This window comes from Ostrinia nubilalis, chromosome 18 (assembly GCF_963855985.1).
Source record: "Ostrinia nubilalis chromosome 18, ilOstNubi1.1, whole genome shotgun sequence".
Classification (NCBI taxonomy): Eukaryota; Metazoa; Arthropoda; class Insecta; order Lepidoptera; family Crambidae; genus Ostrinia; species Ostrinia nubilalis.
The window spans coordinates 2,946,406-2,965,385 of record NC_087105.1 but is presented as its reverse complement, the minus strand read 5'-3'; the positions used below and the strand labels follow the sequence as shown (position 1 = coordinate 2,965,385).

General features: G+C 37.4%; 2 protein-coding genes across 2 annotated transcripts; both read right to left on the bottom strand.

Annotated features, from left to right (window-relative positions):
• Window positions 1-9,008: 9,008 nt before the first annotated feature.
• LOC135080507 (zinc carboxypeptidase-like) lies at window positions 9,009-11,899 on the bottom strand. Its single transcript, XM_063975143.1, has 6 exons — window positions 11,551-11,899; window positions 11,013-11,424; window positions 10,813-10,924; window positions 10,493-10,713; window positions 9,762-9,846; window positions 9,009-9,295 (listed from the first exon to the last, which is right to left on the bottom strand). The coding sequence occupies exons 1-6, from the start codon at window positions 11,829-11,831 to the stop codon at window positions 9,027-9,029; spliced, it is 1,380 nt and encodes a 459-aa protein (XP_063831213.1). The 5' UTR covers window positions 11,832-11,899; the 3' UTR covers window positions 9,009-9,026.
• A 186-nt stretch (window positions 11,900-12,085) lies between these two features.
• On the bottom strand, window positions 12,086-18,438 carry LOC135080506 (zinc carboxypeptidase-like). Its single transcript, XM_063975142.1, has 6 exons — window positions 18,114-18,438; window positions 17,236-17,641; window positions 16,855-16,975; window positions 12,902-13,122; window positions 12,743-12,827; window positions 12,086-12,372 (listed from the first exon to the last, which is right to left on the bottom strand). The coding sequence occupies exons 1-6, from the start codon at window positions 18,395-18,397 to the stop codon at window positions 12,104-12,106; spliced, it is 1,386 nt and encodes a 461-aa protein (XP_063831212.1). The 5' UTR covers window positions 18,398-18,438; the 3' UTR covers window positions 12,086-12,103.
• Between the last annotated feature and the right edge of the window lie 542 nt (window positions 18,439-18,980).

The window sequence follows — 18,980 nt, the reverse complement described above, 5'->3', positions numbered from 1 at the left end:
AATTTAGTTTGCTGCGCATAACACAAACATGAATTAAAGAAACAGGCTGGGTTTCTGGATTCGGAATTCTAGCGGGCATTCTTCTACTTAATGATGAATTCAATAAAAAAAATCATACTATTAAAATTTGTGAATACGCTTATGCCAAAAATCCCGGCCAAGCCAAAGAAACCGGGCCTGAAATCCGATCGTGGCGTGTAAACGCACCGTTCAAGACGTCATCCCAGCTTGACAGCTGGGATGACGTCTTGAACGGTGCGTTTCATCGCGAGATGACAGTTGATGAAACGGGACTTCGTTTCCCCATCAATTACGGTGTTTGTTTGTTTTGCTTCTTTAGGGTTAGGTTACGTAGGAAGTCAACGCTTCCGTTTTCAGAATAGTACTCGTATAATACGTTGCATCTGGGCGGTTGTGAGTATGAAAATAGGACTGTCGATATTGTTGGGTGGTTTAGTACTGACGTTAAGGTAGAGGTAAGTATAGTTTAGATAACTCCCACTCGGTGAACTGACGATCTGGTTAAGGTTGCGGGTAGCACAAGATGCAGGCAATGCTGGACCGTTAGATGTGGAAATCCGTGGGGAGGCCTTTGTCCAGCAGTGGGCATTAGTTTGAAATTCTTACTAAGGAGATTTGCCTTTAAAACATTCAAAACGTTTTAAATGTTGCCAATGCATTGCATAGTTACCTGCTTTATTACCTTTTATTTTGCAATTATTGTTGATTACTAATTAAATAAATAAGTTACGCCTTTTATTTCTTTGATTGGACAACAAAAAATAAGTGCTAAAAATATTGAACGAAAATTAAAATTGCAAATTACTATTTCGAATTCGCAGAACTGAAAAACAAAAGTATTGATAACTGCAGAAACATGTGCAATCAAAATTCCACTATCTATTTTTGTAAACTTCGAACAATCCAATATCACGCGGCCAATCAAAACGTTCCGATTCCAGGAATAGTTGCGATAGTCGGGATAGTCGGGATAGTTGAGATAGTTGTGGCTGTATCGAAAGATTGTGTTCAGATCGGGAAACTTTGGCAATCGGCCTGGAGTGGAGTCCCGTTGGAATTCATGGAATTGCTTTGATATTATTGGTTTGGGCATATTATTAAATTACTTACTTGTGACCGCAAGGAGGCTGTGGAAAGTAAATCTGTGAATAGAATTTTATCAATTTTGGTACCTCGAATAACGAATCATAGAGGCAAAGTTGACCTCTATAGGTACCAGTAAGGCCAGTAGAGATTTACAATGTTAATATTAATATCATATGACAATATCATAAGGGTAGCAGGAAGGCGCTGGACGCAGGCCGCTACCAACCGGGCAATATGGAAAGCATTGGGGGAGGTATATGTTCAGTAGTGGACGTCCTATGGCTGAGATGATGATGATGATATTAATAAGAATAATAATTGGAAATGCCTACATGGTTCAAAACATTTCTTTCGATCTATTTATTTAGTACCTAGTTGAAGGTGAACCTACTTATTTATGAATATTAGTAACATTGCAGTCAAAGGAAGGACTGTTACTTAATTTCACCCTTAAATTGAATATTTACTTTTGTTATCAAATTGAAAATCATTAATTATGATCCATAATGATATGAAATGCAAATTAATTACAAGTACAAAATTGCCATTGGTTCCCCTGTAAATCTCATTTCTGATTCGATCACGCAAGGAAACTCCAAGCTATCGCCCTTTTTTTTCTTTGGGTGTCCAGCAGTGGACTAGTGGACGTCATTTGGCTGAAACGACGACGACAAGATTGCCTTACTTTGCTTTAATTCATCAAACTTGACAGTAAGGTGAAACATGCAAAAAATCCTACACCTTACAAACCAAAAATAAACTTAACAAAAACCTGTTAACTACCACCGAATTAGAAGCGATAATTAACAAAACTGTTTACGACCGAAACCGAAGAATGTCCACAAAAAATCCCCGTCAATGTGGGAAGTGGGAAGTCACAAATATACGGGGAAACACCGCCCATTCCCGTCTCTGGGGCCAAATTAAAGAGTGAGGAAGTGGGAGAGTTGAAAAAAATCACAACGTCAACAAACGGTGTGGTGGTTACAAAAAATGGGACGTGTGAAGTGCGCACATGTGGCTGATGTGGTTTGCCATTGCAAAAAGTAGACATGGGTATAGCTTTCTTGCGTCAAATCAGTCACTGCGACGCTGATTCCTCATTGAGTTAACGCCAAAGCGCAACATAATGGAGTTATGGATTCCTCTACATTTCTTCTTCTTCGTCGTTACACTCTTGCCAGAGTGGTCGTGGTCGTCACACCTGATTTGGTGGCAAGCTTTACAATCCGTCGCCATTCCTCCTGCATTGCAGTCTTTCTTTCGTCTTTCATTTAACTTGCATTGATTCTTATAATGCATTTCAAAGCTAATCTTTTGCCCGCGGATTCGCCCCCGTGAAATGTTCTTTCTTGTTATTGTTTTTCTTCTAACCCCTACATTTAACTTTCATTGATTCTTATATTGCATTTCGAAGTAAAACTTTTGACTGCGGCTTCACCCCCGTGAAATGTAATGTCTGTCACAGAAAAACTTTATCGGGTGCATCCCTGTTTCAAAAACCGGGATAAAACTATCATAAGTCCTTTCCCGGGACTCAAACTATCTCTAAGTAGTAGAGTCTACAATGTCCTGCGCTGCCCAAATCTATCCGTATGGGCAGGCTCCCACTAAGTGGGCCGATGATCCGGTGAAGGTCGCGGGGCGCACCTAGAAGCAGCTTGTTGTATTTACCATCGATAAAAACAAATTTGTAATCAATATGTAACTCTAAATAACTTCTCAAATGTTTATTAATTTCACCTGCTCATTTATAGCGGGCCTTTTCAAGGCGAGAGTGAATAGGCACTTACAGGGCAGATGTGTACCATCCTAGACTGCTCCTCACTTAACACCAGGTGCGATTGCGGTCAAATACCTGCCTTGTCTTGCATAAAAAATAGTTTCTAAAATAGACAGACACAAAAGTGCACAAAACCAAATCCTCATAAATCTAAATCTCCACACGAACCGAAATTTAACAGTGTTAACGAGTCCTGTCCCATTCTATGTCATAGTTATTTAGTGACGGGTGATAAATTACGGCGATAATTACCGCCCCTATTTAGATAATGATGGTAGCAGAATAAATGGCTATTTACGAACGTTAGTCAGTGTTAAAATAAGGCAGAATTAGCTTGGTGTGATGAATCTTCTCGTAAATGTTATTGATTTGGTTACCTACCTACCTAAAGAAACGAGCTAGTGAAGTATTAGAATTTATGCATATAAAATGCAAAAGTTTTCTTTAACGTTCCTAAAGTCCTAATAAAAATACAATAGGCGACTGCTGTCCTACTTTCCTTTTTACCCGACTGTGCCAGAAGGAGGGTTATGTTTTAATTACTTTGATAAAGCATGAGTAGATCACGTTCGTTTTGCTAATGTCAAATAAAAAAATCTCATGTCAAGAATTTTATTCATTTAAATGGGGGCACAATCAGTGTAGTGTGTGACGGTACTTGGAGAAGAAATAAAATAATAACATGGGGGTAGAATTAAATAATTCTACTCACCTTACGGATCGCGCACTCGAAGCGCGCTCCAGTTAGCCTGTGACCATGGCCGGTGCAACCCGATCGAAACGTCAGGCAAATATAAATAAATACAGGTAATATTTCAGTATTACCTATCCGCGTATCGCGTTAAAACCTGTTCAATTTTTGGTTTGTGTATTAAACCTTATTACTAGCTGACTAAGGTGACAGATGGATTTAATTCTGAAGTACGTTTGTCAGTCTTGATGTACCTCTATCCACAATATTTTCGATTTAATTTCCAAGCACAATCGCGGTTCAGTGCAGTGCAGTGCAGTGTAGTGGAGTGTAGTTCAGATCAAGAAGTGCCGACACCCTAAGACAGAAGACTGCAGCGAAGATCCGGTAAGTCCACTGCTTCATTTGACCAGTTCCCTTGGTATATTTTCGAAATTGCTTCACAGAACGACGTAACTTCATAGGATGTTTGAATACACATCGTGAAAAGACAATCTCAAGTCGTAAATTCCATCCCACCAAAAACATTCTGTAAAAAACTAGCCAAGTCTCGATGGACCTGCTTGTTTATCTCTAAAAAGTAATGAAATCTAGACAAAGTCGTGCCAAGTCTATGGTTCTTTACTGCAATTTCTTTATTATTATAGTTAATGTTGTGTGACTTGGCCGTTGAAGGGTACAAAACCAGGTGGTCCATGACACCATTGCACCAATCTGTCGCCAGAACCGCTAGCCATTGACGATGGAAAATTGCCACTTTGAAAACGTTGATTCAATAACCAGTCAAGTAGGCTTGATAAAGCTGCGTATTTCAATAATACTTTATGTATGATTATCTTATAAAGATTGTTCAACGGCCAAGTCACAATACATTAACTATAATAATAAAGAAATTGCAGTAAAGAACCATAGACTTGGCACGACTTTGTCTAGATTTCATTACTTTTTAGAGATAAACAAGCAGGTCCATCGAGACTTGGCTAGTTTTTTACAGAATGTTTTTGGTGGGATTTCACTTCTTTTTGTAGAAAGTGGCATAATTATTTAACGTATTTTCTTTTCAAATTATCGACATTTTTTGTACGATATTAAACACAAATAAACTAAACGACCTTTAAAATTGACAACAAAGCAGAAGTTGTTTTAATAACTTAACCTTAGCCAACCTCACCATAAACGAAATCAACGAAATTCAAATATTTACACAACATTCAACTTAATCGACGGGGGGATCTAGAAAGGAAAAATAATCTGGACACCGCGGTGCAGAAAAATGACGCTCAAAGTGCTAGCGCCATCTAGCGGTGAGCGGTATAGGCGAACACCACGGTGCCGGTGTGGCGCTAGTAGTATTGTTTATGAATGTGGTGTTACTCCAGATCTTCAATTTTCCTAGTTTTTATAGTTTTCCCTTTATGTAGTCATTAAACCCTAACTCTGTACCAAATTTCAGCTCTCTGAGTTTATGGGAAGTACTAGTTCTATTTTGATGATCATCAGTGAGTGAGTGTCATAAATGCGAAACTTTGCTTTCGCTTAACTTTGAAACTAAATGACCTACAGACTTGAAATTTTGGATTTTAAGTATGTGATTATAGCTTACTAGATAACGAAAATTTCAGCGTTCTGGTCTTATCCAAAGGTTCTCAAATAGAGGCCTGAAAATGCGGCGAAATGGTTCCAGTAAAGGATGGTACGGCAGTGTTTGCTACGCGCTCGACTTGGCGGGGGCACTGCCGTGCCCCCAGATTCGGCATATCGTTCATCAACGATCGATTGATATTTCCCAAGTACGTTGCGGTTACATAGTAAGTTATTAGTAATCTGTGATTCGCGGGAGGTGCATGGATGCGAGCGGCGCAGGACCGGTCTTTGTGGAAATCCTTGGGGGAGGCCTTTGTCCAGCAGTGGACGTCTTTCGGCTTAAACGAACGAACGAACGAATCTGTGATTGTGAGAAGGCGCTGGATGCAGGCCGCTACCAACCGGGCAGCATGGAAAGCATTGGGGGAGGCCTATGTTCAGCAGTGGACGTCCTATGGCTGAGATGATGATGATGAATCTGTGATTGAGGACCCAAGACGCTGCAGCGCTGGAGCTAAGCGATTTCAGAATAAAGCTGTTTACTTCTAGGTCTAGAGCTCTAGACTATTTTAGACTATTTTTTTTAATTTAATTTTATTTTATTAGGGAAGAGCAAACAACTACAATACATGACAAATTATTAGTACCTAATGTAGCCCACAGCGCTATTCTCAGTTTACTAAAACAAATGATTAATTAGGTCGCGAGCCGCTGGTCAGGTAACAAATGCAAAATTAGGAAGCAAACAAAATAAATTAAATAAAAACACTTGCAACAAAGCAAAAAATTTGGATGCATGCATTCTGTGGTCTAGGTCAGTTGCTCCATTTTATTTCGCCACTTCCCTTGGTTTATTAAGGACAATAATTACCTGAATCGACTAAAATGTCAAAAGAAAGATAAAACTTTATAATCCATCCGTAAAACAGAAACAAAAATAGTCACCATAAATCATTCCGTTCCAAGACGCAAACCGAAATCATTCGGGCATCATTTCAGAAATAAAATCCTAAACAAATCATAGAAGATCCGGTACAATAAAACCCTTTTGATCATCGCACTAATTATTACAAATAAGCACCCTGCTATGGTGTTATAGTATAAGTTTATAAGAGTAAGCCCACTCTAAGACATACCTTGTTTAAGTCCATTGTAAACTTTTTCAAGTTTTGTTTTAGAATGTAAAAGTTATTTTTAATCGCGCTTATGGCTACGTATCTAGGCATGAAATTAATGTGATACCATGAAACCTAATCACTCTTCGCGATCTCATATAGGAATGATACATACTCTTCACATATACCACAGCAATTTTAATATACGCTAATACTGTTGGTCAGTTGTCAAATAGTGTGTAAAATGAAGAAGAAAATAATGGAAAGTCATCATTATCGTTCGTTTGTTCGTTTCAGCCAAATGACCTCCACTGCTGGGCAAAGGCCTTCTCTAAGGCTTTCCACAACGACTGGTTAAATCTAGGTGCTTCCCGCAACCTTCAATAAATCGTTGTAACACCGAGTAGGAAGCCTGCCTACGTCTTCAAGTCCGTTCCATAAATTTTATCAATTTTCAAGTAAAATCTTTTATCTGTTTCAGTCTTATATAAAAATTTCCACTTACGAAAAAGTGAGTCTACTGTAACTTATTTATACTGTGGTCAAAGTGTACCAAAATAGCTCGGAAACCAAACGGGCATAAAATTTTAAGTCCAATAAACGAGTGTGCCACTAGTTTATGGATTTTTCAATGCTTTTAGACAAAAACGATAGGATAGGGTTATATTTAGTTCCACTAAAACCAATGTAACTTGACCCATGTAGTTTTACAATTACATCGTCGGCAGAGATCTTGTTTCAATGGGAGTTAGGGCAATTTTATTGAAAGAGCTCTGTTCTCATGCAAATTCTTACAAAATCGAGACCAGGTTACAATTGACGGCCATAATAAGTGAACTAGCTGACCTGGCGAACTTCGTACCGCCTATGTTAATCAGATTATAATGTAGGATTCTAAAGGTGAAAGAAAGTTTTTAAATTGGTGGTTTTTCGAAGACTTTATTCAATGCAAACAAACAATCAAATAATAATATTTCGTGTAAATAAAGAATGCATTTGAATTGGAAGCTCTAACTCCTATTTTTTGCTCTAACTAAACTAGGTAGGCTCTAAGTTAGTTAGTTCTTGAACTAAACTAAGTATACCTAATTTAAGCTCAAGAAAATGTTTAGTTTCAGCTCATTAAGGACTTCGAAATTGATTGATGAGTTTTGCAAACTCGTTAAATAAGAAGGTAACCTAAATACTGTAATTAATTACTAACTACTTCGTCAGCCTTCTATTCTAGTATCTGGTTCTGACCTACGAAAAAAACGGTTTTGCGTTTGATTCCTATAGGATGATCACAAATTTTAATATTAAAATTACAGTAGGTATGTAGTTTAGGAAGATGTCTTTAATTATTTATTTTAGCATTCATTACCAAACAGAATCTAAATCTGGAAAAATTCAGGGTTATGTTTTCCGACACGTGCCAATAATTACTACTGAAGTACTATCAGCTGTTGATATTACAAAATCCCAGAGGTTTTAAACAAAAGAGTGAGAGGAGAAAGAAGAAAATTTCCTTGTTATTTCACCCATAATAATGGAAAACGAGTTAGTGGCTCCCTTTGTTGGGGACATAAAAACCTTAGTTAACAGCAAACCCCAAACAATTTAATTTTACGCAAGGTTAGAAAGGAAAACAATAAAAACTGGATCATTACGGAATATTATCATATAAATTGAAAATGTCCCTTCGACATAGAATCTGTAGAGTCGCTTTAGATCCAGTTTTGCGACAAAAAGTATAATAAGTATTTGGTTGCTTAATATATTTTTTGATCCATCTTTAACAAAATATATTTATTGTAGCACCTACGCTAAAGAGCGTTTTCAATTTAGAACCGCACACGGTATGAGTATAACAACTCCGTCGGAATAAAATTGTCAATTACCAATAAGTGTGCGATAGGTATTGCAAACGCACGACAAACGTTCGACACGAAACGTCTAAATTTAAAACGGCCTAAGCTAAGCTACGGCCTAGCTAGCAATAACGTCATAATAAAACCATTATTTAATTTTACTGACAATCTTAAATAGCTTTCTAAATATACCAATCATAAACAATCATTTAAATAGATTTACAAAAAGCATACCTACATAATTGTGATGCTTTATAAGAGGAAAATGGTGGTTTTTTAAAAAACAAGTAACGTAGCTTACTCCACAGCTCTCGCTGTTCCAATCCAAAGGAACCGCACAGATACGCGTTATGATTTGTGGTCTCGTTTCGACATCTGATTTTAGTCATGCATCGGGCACTCAGGGGCGCAGTAATTTATTTTTATTTACCACACTGTCATGTGTTTGTTTATTTTTAAAAGAGGGGTGCAAGGGTGGTGTATCACGTGCAAATATAATTTTTTTTTGGATTTTAAACCTTACTACAACGAAATATGGTGTAGTGTGTAGGTATACGGATTTGCGCGGAATGCGCAGTGACAGTGATGAAGTGTGGTTATAAATGGCGGCCTTTTGGGATGGGTTAGTTATAAAGTGATATAATTTTGCGTGTGTCTATGTTTTTTTTACTTATTTGTTCTGTATTGGGTGCCAGAATCATTTTTTACTATGTAAGATAGTAGGTAAATAAAAATGTTAGAACATTTTTGAGTAAAGTTAGAAAATAACTTTTCTGGGTTATCGAGGAATAGAAAACAAATAAACATCGCAAGAAAGGAGAAAAAACTCACTCTCTTAATTTTTATCATAATTTAGAAAACAAAAGAAAAACAGAACATGATAAAGGAAAATCTTTTTAATAATTCAAAACCATCATCAGAACTCCAAATGTAACAGCCAGTATCGAGCTAACAACGCCATTCGCAGCCCCAGTGTAGTACCCCAGTTTCCTCGTAGTCTTCTCCATTTCAACCAGACAGTCCATGATTTCTTCAGCATTGGGAATGATCTGTTCTGTAGGAAGAAGGAAGCCGTACTCTCCAATGTCACGAAGCTCGAATAAGTAGACTATAGGGATATCAGCGACACCCTTTACCCAGTCGAAACTGGATCCACTGACTGCGTCTGTAAAACAAAAATGTGTATCAAACCACGTAACAGCCTGTCTGATGGACGGACGATCAGATCGAAGTAGCTACTGGATACGGGCTGATAACGAATTATATGGCTACGTTTAGCACCAGACTTACTTTATCTATATTAATGATTGCAAACTATGATACAATGATTACCTAAAAGAAAACCCATGAAATTCTCTAAATTAAACTAATATGGATAACATAAAACTTGAAAGCCTATAACGCTTTTGAATCCCAAAATTTGAGTGATAGCTTTTCTTCACATTTAAATATTTTTTGTTATTTTTAAGCACAAATAAATTACCACAAACGATCAAGTTTCATGGTCGAAACCCTTTTTAATTAATTTTCATATTCACACAAAGGAGTACTCAAATAACTCAGTCAGTTTACCGACATCGTAAATTCAAGGAAGATAAAAATGGATTATTTTATGTGAGATAACAACTTACAGAGAATTTCAGCAGATGTGCCAACGGTGTATTGTGTTCCATGACGGGCTGTCAGTTTTTCAGCTCCACGAATCGCTATTTCATACTGGGAATTAAACATTTAAAGGGTAACTGAAGTAAGCTATATTTAGTAGATCAAATTATCATATAACAGAAATTCTGAAGAAGAGACAAAAAAATAATATGATTTCACAAAACCAAACAAAGAAGTTTTGTTTCGCGTCAACATAATGTCAATCATGTCATCATCTTAGTCAGTTAAACCCAATCGTTTCCATATTATTTTTCTACTAGCTTTCCGCCCGCGGCTTCACCTGCGTGGAATTTTGTCTGTCACAGAAAAACTTTATCGCGCGCGTCCCTGTTTCAAATACCGGGATAAAAACTATCCTATGTCCTTTCCCGGGACTCAAACTATCTCTATGCCAAATTTCATTAAAATCGGTTTAGTGGTTTAGGCGTGAAAGACAGACAGACAGACAGAGTTACGTTCGCATTTAAAACATTAGTATAGATAGCTGACAGCTACTAGCTTACCAAAAGGTGACCCGCGCTGTGCTTGCATAAACGCAGCCAGCATTCGAAAACTTGGTAACCATAGATACCATATGGGTAGCTTCTATAATGTTAAAGATGAGCATAAGGCCATTGTACTTTGCTAACTCTTAAGATTTATTCTGAAGAATGATGTGTGAAGAACATACACTATTTGAATAAGGAATTTATCTTACCATGTCAGGATAGTTCTCAGCTTCCAGTACGCCATAACCAGTAACATGGCTGTAAGGCACCAGAATCATCTGTGAGTACGAATGGAAAGCGAAGTAATAGATCATGTTCCCACTGGCCTTCAGTTGTAGGACGTAGTTGGAAATGGCTATGGCTTCCAGTTCTGATGATGGAGTTGGCCCGGAGTATGTTTGGTCACAAGGGTTTGATGAAGCTCCGATGGCTGCAACAGAACGTTTTATTAATGTACTTTCACTGAAGCTACGAGATCTTTATTTATCAAAATCGAGTAAATAAAACAGAAATTACTTTCAAAACTTACTTCTCCATACGAAATCAAAATTTCTGTTCAGGTCTATTCCATTGCCAATTTCATCGTCAGTTCCACATTGGACGTGATTTGCGGGGTTCCTGTTCTTTCTCCACATACGGTCCTGAAACGCCAATTGATTGTGTAGGTAATTTACTATTATCATTACAAAAATGTTTGTCTTTTACTCGTATATAGAACATCTAACTTACATTGTTGAAAGTGTACAAATAGCCATCTGGGTTGATGACTGGGAAAATATGCCAGACGAGGGTCTCGGCCATGAATTTCACATCAGGGTCAGTGCTCGTCAAAAACTCCTTGATTATCCAGGTTACGGTAGCCGGAGATATCCATTCTCGTGCGTGAATTCCTCCTTCTATCATTCCAACCAAGGGTGTTCCTTCTCTGTTGCCAGCTTTTAGGTCTATAACTACTCCTTTGATCTCTCTGCCTTCATAGGAACGGCCCACAGTGACAGTTTTGACGTAGTCGGGGAATGTAGTTTCAAGCTCATCTAGCCACGCGTGGATTTCACTAAGAGAATAATATCTGTCCCAACTGTACGACCCCAAGCGACTAGAACGTGCGTTTTCTGCTGGAATTTTCTGAGCATTGATGAGTCTGCAATATTCATATTTTAATTAGGTTTTTAAATTACTTTTAAAAAAATCGAATGACGCTAGAATACAGTTTTCACCTTTTTTCATTTGTTCATAAAATATTATTATGTTATGTGTATGTACTTACTCTTGAACATTAGCAATAGCAACTACCGCATTTAATCGAACTTTAGTAATATACTGGCTGAATTCTTCATCCTGTGACGGTGACACCATGATCCTCACGTCGCTACCAACATCAAACACGTCAGTCCAAAAGTCGTAACCTTCTTTACGCAAATCAACCAAAATTTGAACTTGTTCAACTGAATTAGGCACTACTTTGTACACTTTATAGTTTTCGTAGCTATTTACAGCGAATGCTGAACCAAAAACCCCGAATAGGGCGATAATTGCTATGCTCTTCATTATAGCGTCTCTGAATGAAATTCAAAAATGACTACTTAGTTAAACTAAATTCGATGCAAGAGTTATTTTTCAACAATCTATTTAGTGCTTGCTTCATAAAGATAAGATCAGGCTATAAAGTTTAAGATCAATAAAACGATAAAATATATCGAAAATAAATACTTCAGATAAATTAAAATATTACAGTGCATTATTTTGTTAAATGCTGTGACTGATATTATTTACGAATTCAAAAGTCAAAATGAAACGAAAACTGAAATATCACCAACAATTTATTTCAATCTCAAAGCAGCTACAACCGACACAATCAATAGTAGCATACTATTTACAATTGAACCTGCTGAGCTCCTGTGATATCCCAAAGATCTAGCTACTCTATGCATTTCAACCATTCCATCCATGGTTTCTTCATTGTTGGGTATTATTTGTTCTGGTGGCAGTAAGAAACCATATTCTCCCAAGTCACGCAGTTCAAATAGAAAGACGAGTGGTATATGTGCCCCTCCTTTGGCCCAATCGAATCCTGATCCGCTCACCGGATCTGAAAATTTGGCATATATTACAATTTTGCATAAGGAATATACCTACTCGTTTTGTTCGTGAAAAATGTGCATGGTGTTTGATCATCATCATCATTTCAGCCATAGGACGCCCACTGCTGAACGTGGCCTCCCCCAATAGTTTCCACAATGGCCGGTTGGTGGCGGCATGCACCCAGCACCTACCCGCTACCTTTATGAGGTCATCGGTCCACCTTGTAGGTGGACGTTCTACGCTGCGCTTTCCAGTACGTGGCCTCCACTTCAGAACCTTGCTGCCCCATCGGCCGTCAGTTCTGCGTACTATATGCCCTGCCCATTGCCACTTTAGCTTGCTAATCCGTTGGGCTATGATGGGTGTTTGATACTTACATAAAATGTCAGCTGAGGTGCCCACGGTGTAAGTAGTGTTGTGAAGCGCCGTGAGTTTGTCCATTCCCATTATACCAATTTCAAACTGAAATGGAATTCAGTAATAAATTATTTTAATTAAAAAATCTGTCTTACTTTACAATACAACATAATCCTCACCAAATCACCATAATTATCTGCTTCCAATATTCCAGCACCAGAAACATGGCTGTATGGAATCAGAAGTAACTGAGTAAATGAATGGTAACTCAAGTAGTACAACACAGTTCCGCTTTGCTGAAGCGAGTTGATGTGATTCGATATCGCAATAGATTCTTTTTCGGAGAATCCACTGGCTCCAGCGAATGTCTGAGCGCAAGGATTCAGCGAAGCCCCAATAGCTGTAATTGTAAGTATAATTGTAAAAATTTGAATAATAAAAGTAAAAAAAATGCCGTATGTAGACCTGTAACCATTAGTCGTCTAGAACGTTTTAAAAATAATCTTGAAAATAAATTGCAGTTAGTCCCGTATGTGCAGGGAGACCCAGATGCTCTTTACAATAACCTTTTCGAATGTATTAAAACCGAACATGACAAAGTTTTTACGGTAAAGCCATTAAAACCAAATACCAAATCAAAGTTTAGTGACTGGGCTACCAAGGGAATATACAAAAGTCGAAATACGTTATATGAACTTTATGGCATGAAAAAGTATAATAATAGTATATCTTTTCTTGAGCATGTAAAAAAGTATTCAAAAATTTTTAAGAAAGTTTGCTTCATGGCTAAGTCTTTTTATATTCGGGACAAGATAGGGAACGCCAGTAATAAAATAAAAGAAACTTGGAATGTTATCAACCGAGAGACTGGTAAACTAAAACCAAAAGATAATGACTTTTCTCTCAAAGTTCACGATAATTTGATATCTGCAGATAAAGATGTAGCGGAAGCCTTTGGGAAATTTTTTGGTAATATAGCTTCAGCAACAACTGCCAACTTAAAGTCATCTCCCTCCGAGGCCGAAGAAATATTGAAAACCCACGTGACACCCTGTGACTCGCACTTCTCTTTTAAACATATTACTCCATTAGATATCACTAAAACTTTTAATCTTTTAAACCCAATCGTAAAGAGTACAACTGATATCTGGGGCATCTCTGTCAAGATAGTCAAACACATTATTGATATAATTTCCCCACAGTTAGCGATAATATTCAATAATTGCATAGAGAAGGGAATCTTCCCCGACCTCATGAAACATAGTAGACTAATGCCATTATTTAAGTCTGGTAGCAAAACCGACCCTGGCAATTATAGACCCATTTCTATCTTGCCCGCTCTGAGCAAGATTTTTGAAAAAATCATACAGGAGCAACTTATGATTCACTTTGGCTCTAATAAACTATTTCATAGTAAACAATATGGTTTCACCAAGGGTCGTTCCACCACCGATGCTGGGGTTGCACTACTTAAACATATCTTCGAGGCTTGGGAGAATTCTCAAAATGCACTAGGGGTCTTCTGTGATCTCTCAAAAGCTTTTGACTGCGTAGAACATCAAACGCTAATTCGCAAACTGCACTATTATGGGGTAAAGGACTCGGCTTTGGATTTAATACAATCCTATTTAAACTTTAGAGTTCAAAAAGTTGACATAAATGGTGTTTTGTCTTCTGGGTCACCTGTGAAAGTGGGAGTTCCGCAGGGGTCCATTCTGGGTCCATTCTTGTTTCTTATATACATTAATGATCTACCATATTTTGTTAAGGACTCTTGCGAAATCGTGTTATTTGCTGATGACACATCTTTGATTTTTAATATCGACAGAAGTAAAAATAACTTTGACGATGTAAATAATGCACTAACAAGAGTTTTAAGTTGGTTCACTACAAATAATTTACAACTCAATGCAAAGAAAACAAAATGTATAAAATTCTCTTTGCCTAACGTAAAAACAGTTAGTACTCAAATAGAACTTAATAATAATGCAATCGATCTGGTAGACTCTACTGTATTTCTGGGAATTACCCTGGATTCAAAACTCCAGTGGGGCCCCCATATAGAAACTCTGGCGGGAAAGCTCAGCTCAGCGGCTTTTGCAATAAAAAGGATACGGTCATTAACCGATGTTTCAACAGCTCGCTTAGTCTACTTTAGCTACTTTCATAGCCTAATGTCATATGGAATCATGCTATGGGGCAAAGCTGCAGATTTTGAAACAATATTTATTTTGCAAAAACGCGCGATAAGATACTTGTATAAAATGAAAGCAAGAGCATCCCTTAGAGAATTGTTTAAAGAAATTGGCATTCTCACGGCCGCTTCACAATACATCTTAAACTGTATTCTATTTATTCAAAAAAATATTACTGAATTCAAAAAGAAAAGTGATATTCACCAAATTAACACTAGAAATAAAAATAAATTGGCTATACCCGCTTTTAGACTTAATAAAGTGTTTGCCTCTTTTATGGGACAAGGTATCCATTTTTATAACAAAGTCCCTGATAAATATAAAGAGCTACCGTATAATAAATTTAAAGATATAGTTAAAGATCACATGCTTAAAAAAGCCTATTATACAACTCGAGATTTTCTTAATGATAAGTCATCCTGGGAGTAGGATTATGGTCCTCTCATGCTCGCACTAAAAAGAATTAAAATGAAAAGTAATGTATAAACTCATAATAATTTCTCAAATGTTATAGTGTCATGCTTCTCAATCTGGACTGTTACTTAGCTTTATTATTAGTTTTTTATTTTAAAGAGATAACTTGGAATTGTCATTCTCACTAAAATGTCTCTGGGGTGGTGGCGTAGTGAGGCGGGTCGTTACATTCCCTCTAATATGGTCGAGTGAAGCGATGGCTGGTTCACTCGTCATGTCTGTGAACAGGCGCTGCTTTCGGGGACTGGTCAATCCAAGTTATTCAAATTTATGTATGCGAGTCATTTCTACTAGTATCTTAATATGTAAGTCTAGATATTAGCACGTCACTACCTTGTTTAATATACCACGCAATCTTGTATACCCATTCTTATAAGATACACCATACAAGAATGCATGGTAAATTCAGTGAACTGCTCCTGAATCGAATGTACCTACTACTACTATTTCTATTTATTTATATTAACCGGCAGACAGTGGTGACTGAGTTTGTTGCGGCGCTTCTTCTCAGCACTTGCCAAATGTTGGTCTCGAAGCGCTGGTAGGGTAAAAAGATTATGAGACATGTAGAGGCTCCTTAAGAGCAAAATGACGATTTGTAAGAACTATTTATTAGTCCAAACAAATAAAGAAATTTTGACTTTGACTTTGACTTTGACTTTGAAATCAAAATAAGAATTATAAGGATTGCTAAAATATGGTTTTTGGAACTAGAATTTGTATTAGGACGCATTTAAAAATATCTTAAAGTATTCACGTGGTAATTAATTTGTAAAGTTAATAAAAAAAAAGACTATGGAAAATGATGACATTAAAATTATTTCTTTGATAATGTTTTAATCGATTGCAAATTATCTGTCGTCATTGTAAATGATAAGGATAAAACGATAAAAAATACAAACGTGATTAAATACCTACTACTTATTATTTGATACAAGGTACATTGCTGATAAAATTAAGTAGTGCAATATAGGTACAAATGTTAGAATTGTTTATGTCAGAAGAGTTAAGTCAGCATCAAATACTTTGTGACTCCTAAAGAAATTCTTCGCTTAGCACTTCGCAACCCGTCTCTGTTATATTCTAATAAGGCTGTAATGTCAACTTTTTGGTCATTTTGGGTGTCACGAACTATAATATAATTGGGAGAATTTTAATCCAGAAGATAGTCTACTTTGAAGATTGTCAATGTCTAGTTACATATATTTCTAGAAAGCATTTGTATAGAGACTCAAGCTCCTACTTCTCATAAATGTCAACATCGAAATCAATCGCAATTCTTTGGGTTATATTATGAGACTTTCTTCATTTAAATACTCTTGAGAGAAAGATCAGCTTGTATACTGCTTGTTTGTAAAGCATAAATATTGCCATTTTTGTGGTTAGGTATAATTAGGTATCTATTTAGAAACAAAAATGTACCTATAGTTTGAAGTGCTGTTAAAACAAATATTGGTACGTACTATTCCACAAGAAGCCGAAGTTTCTGTTCAAATCCACACCATTGCTTGCGTCATCGGGGAGATTCCATTGGGAACAAGAAGTGAAGTGAGCCTTGTTCCTGTTCTTTCTCCACATTCTGTCCTGAAATCAATAAATATCAATTTAAGAATCCTGACATGGTTGGAGCATTTCTACAATTTCTATGTTATAACCAGCAAGCAAACTGCTTATTGAATTCTGAGCATGATTTTTCTGAGCACCATTTCATTCTGCCTAAGATAGTTCAGAACGTAATCGTCTCTAGGGATACACTATAAAACACGATCTTTCGCTTTTTTGTCGAGCTATCGTCGAGTCATCGAGTAGAATGTTTTATTTTTAATCGATACAGGAATACTTACATCAGTAAAAGAATACACGTATCCATCGGGGTTGGTGACTGGGAAAATGTGCCACACAATATCTTCGGCCATGGTCCTAACACCTGGATCGGTGCTCGTCAGAAACTCTTTTATAATCCAGGTCGACATAGCTGGCGATATCCATTCCCTAGCATGAAGTCCACCCTCTATGAATCCATACACTGGGTTTTCGCTCTTTTTGAAGTCTATAACCAAACCTTTAATAGGTCTATTCTCTTCAGTAGTTCCAATAGTGACAACTTCGGCTACGTTAGGATAATCTTCAGCCATTGCGTCCATCCATTCGTAGATTTCATCCAATGTTTGGTAGAATTCCCAAGCATAGTTTCTTACGTTTTGGTTTCTCGTTACTGTAACTGGCCTGGCTCGTTGTACTTCTGCGGATCTATAAAGCATTTTGAAATTAAAATCATGTAGTATCGTGACGTAAGTGATGATCAGGCCGAAGGTGGAAGCGAGATTCACCCGGAATCCTCAACCACGGAGGAACTGGCTATTCTTACCTCTAACTGCCGGAACACAACAATGCTGTTAATATTGTTGTTATGGCGACAGACTTAGGTAAGATGGTGGTAGCTAGCCAGAGAACAAGCCCTACCACCAACCAAACCGAACAGAAAAATCTGCCCCCACTGGGAATCGAACCCGGGACCTCTGCGTCTGAAGCAGGTGTTACCACTAGACCACAGAGGCACTTAAAAACTAATAATTTTATTTTATATTGATTGACAATTATTATTGGAATGGCGATTTCAATTTAGGCCCATATTTTGCCTTATAATATACTGTGTACAAGATCGGTCATGTGGCAAGATAACAAAACTTTACTTACTGTAACATTTGTATCATCGATTTACCTTTCAAAATCCAGTAGCATAAGTTCTGCCGTCATTCCACGTTCAGAGAAGTACTTGACTAGTTCATGCTGCTTCTCAGGAGCTACCATGATCCTGACATCTCTTCCTCTTCTAAAACCCTCATCCCAAAATAGGTAACCTTGCTCCTTCTCTGCATCGTATAGAATTTCCACTTCTTTATCTGTTTCAGGTTTGACCTTATACACTTTGTAATTGTTATAGCTCACATATTCACAATTTACTATAGCTAATATTGCTACTAAAAACGCTACCCTAAAATACATACTGACTTTGCAGTAGTAGCCTAATTGAACTGAAGTTCGATCTAAAAAATGTGGATTAAATGATAACATTTATCAATACAGAAAATAGCTGATATGATGGGGAATTAGATAACTAAACCCGTTATTATCAGTAAGAATAAATTATTACAAAAAAGATAGAAGATAGTTTTATAAGACAAGTCATTTTCAATTTGGTTCTCCTAATTTGGGTCTTTTATGCAGAACAAAACAGTTATTTGACCTCAACGCACCTGATGTTAAGTGAGATGCAGTCTAGGATGGTGCATACTGGCCCTATAAGTGCCTATTCACTCTCGCCTCGTAAAGTTTCCGGGATCTTTTAAGGTTCAGCCAAACCAACGCGATCACACGCGATTAGCCGGCGTGCAGCGATGGCGATCAATGCATTTAAAGGTTCGGCCAAACCAACGCGATCACACGCGTTCAGCTGGCGTGCAGCGATGGCGACCAGACTTGATGATCGCGTGTGATCGCGTTGGTTTGGCCGAACCTTAAGTCTGATCGCCATCGCTGCACGCCGGCTGATCGCGTGTGATCGCGTTAGTTTGGCTGAACCTTTATG

Bases quoted from the DNA above. Each gene is read 5' to 3' on its own strand.
- LOC135080507 (XM_063975143.1), bottom strand. From the start codon at position 11,831: ATGAAGAGCATAGCAATTATCGCCCTATTCGGGGTTTTTGGTTCAGCA. The intron at 10,925-11,012 runs GTAAGTTAGATG...TTGGCGTTTCAG, and splicing joins ATTTGTACACTTTCAACAAT to GACCGTATGTGGAGAAAGAA. The intron at 10,714-10,812 runs GTAAGTTTTGAA...GTTCTGTTGCAG, and splicing joins TTTTGATTTCGTATGGAGAA to CCATCGGAGCTTCATCAAAC.
- LOC135080506 (XM_063975142.1), bottom strand. From the start codon at position 18,397: ATGTATTTTAGGGTAGCGTTTTTAGTAGCAATATTAGCTATAGTAAAT. The intron at 13,123-16,854 runs GTACGTACCAAT...TTACAATTACAG, and splicing joins CTTCGGCTTCTTGTGGAATA to CTATTGGGGCTTCGCTGAAT. The intron at 12,828-12,901 runs GTGAGGATTATG...ATTCCATTTCAG, and splicing joins CAGATAATTATGGTGATTTG to TTTGAAATTGGTATAATGGG.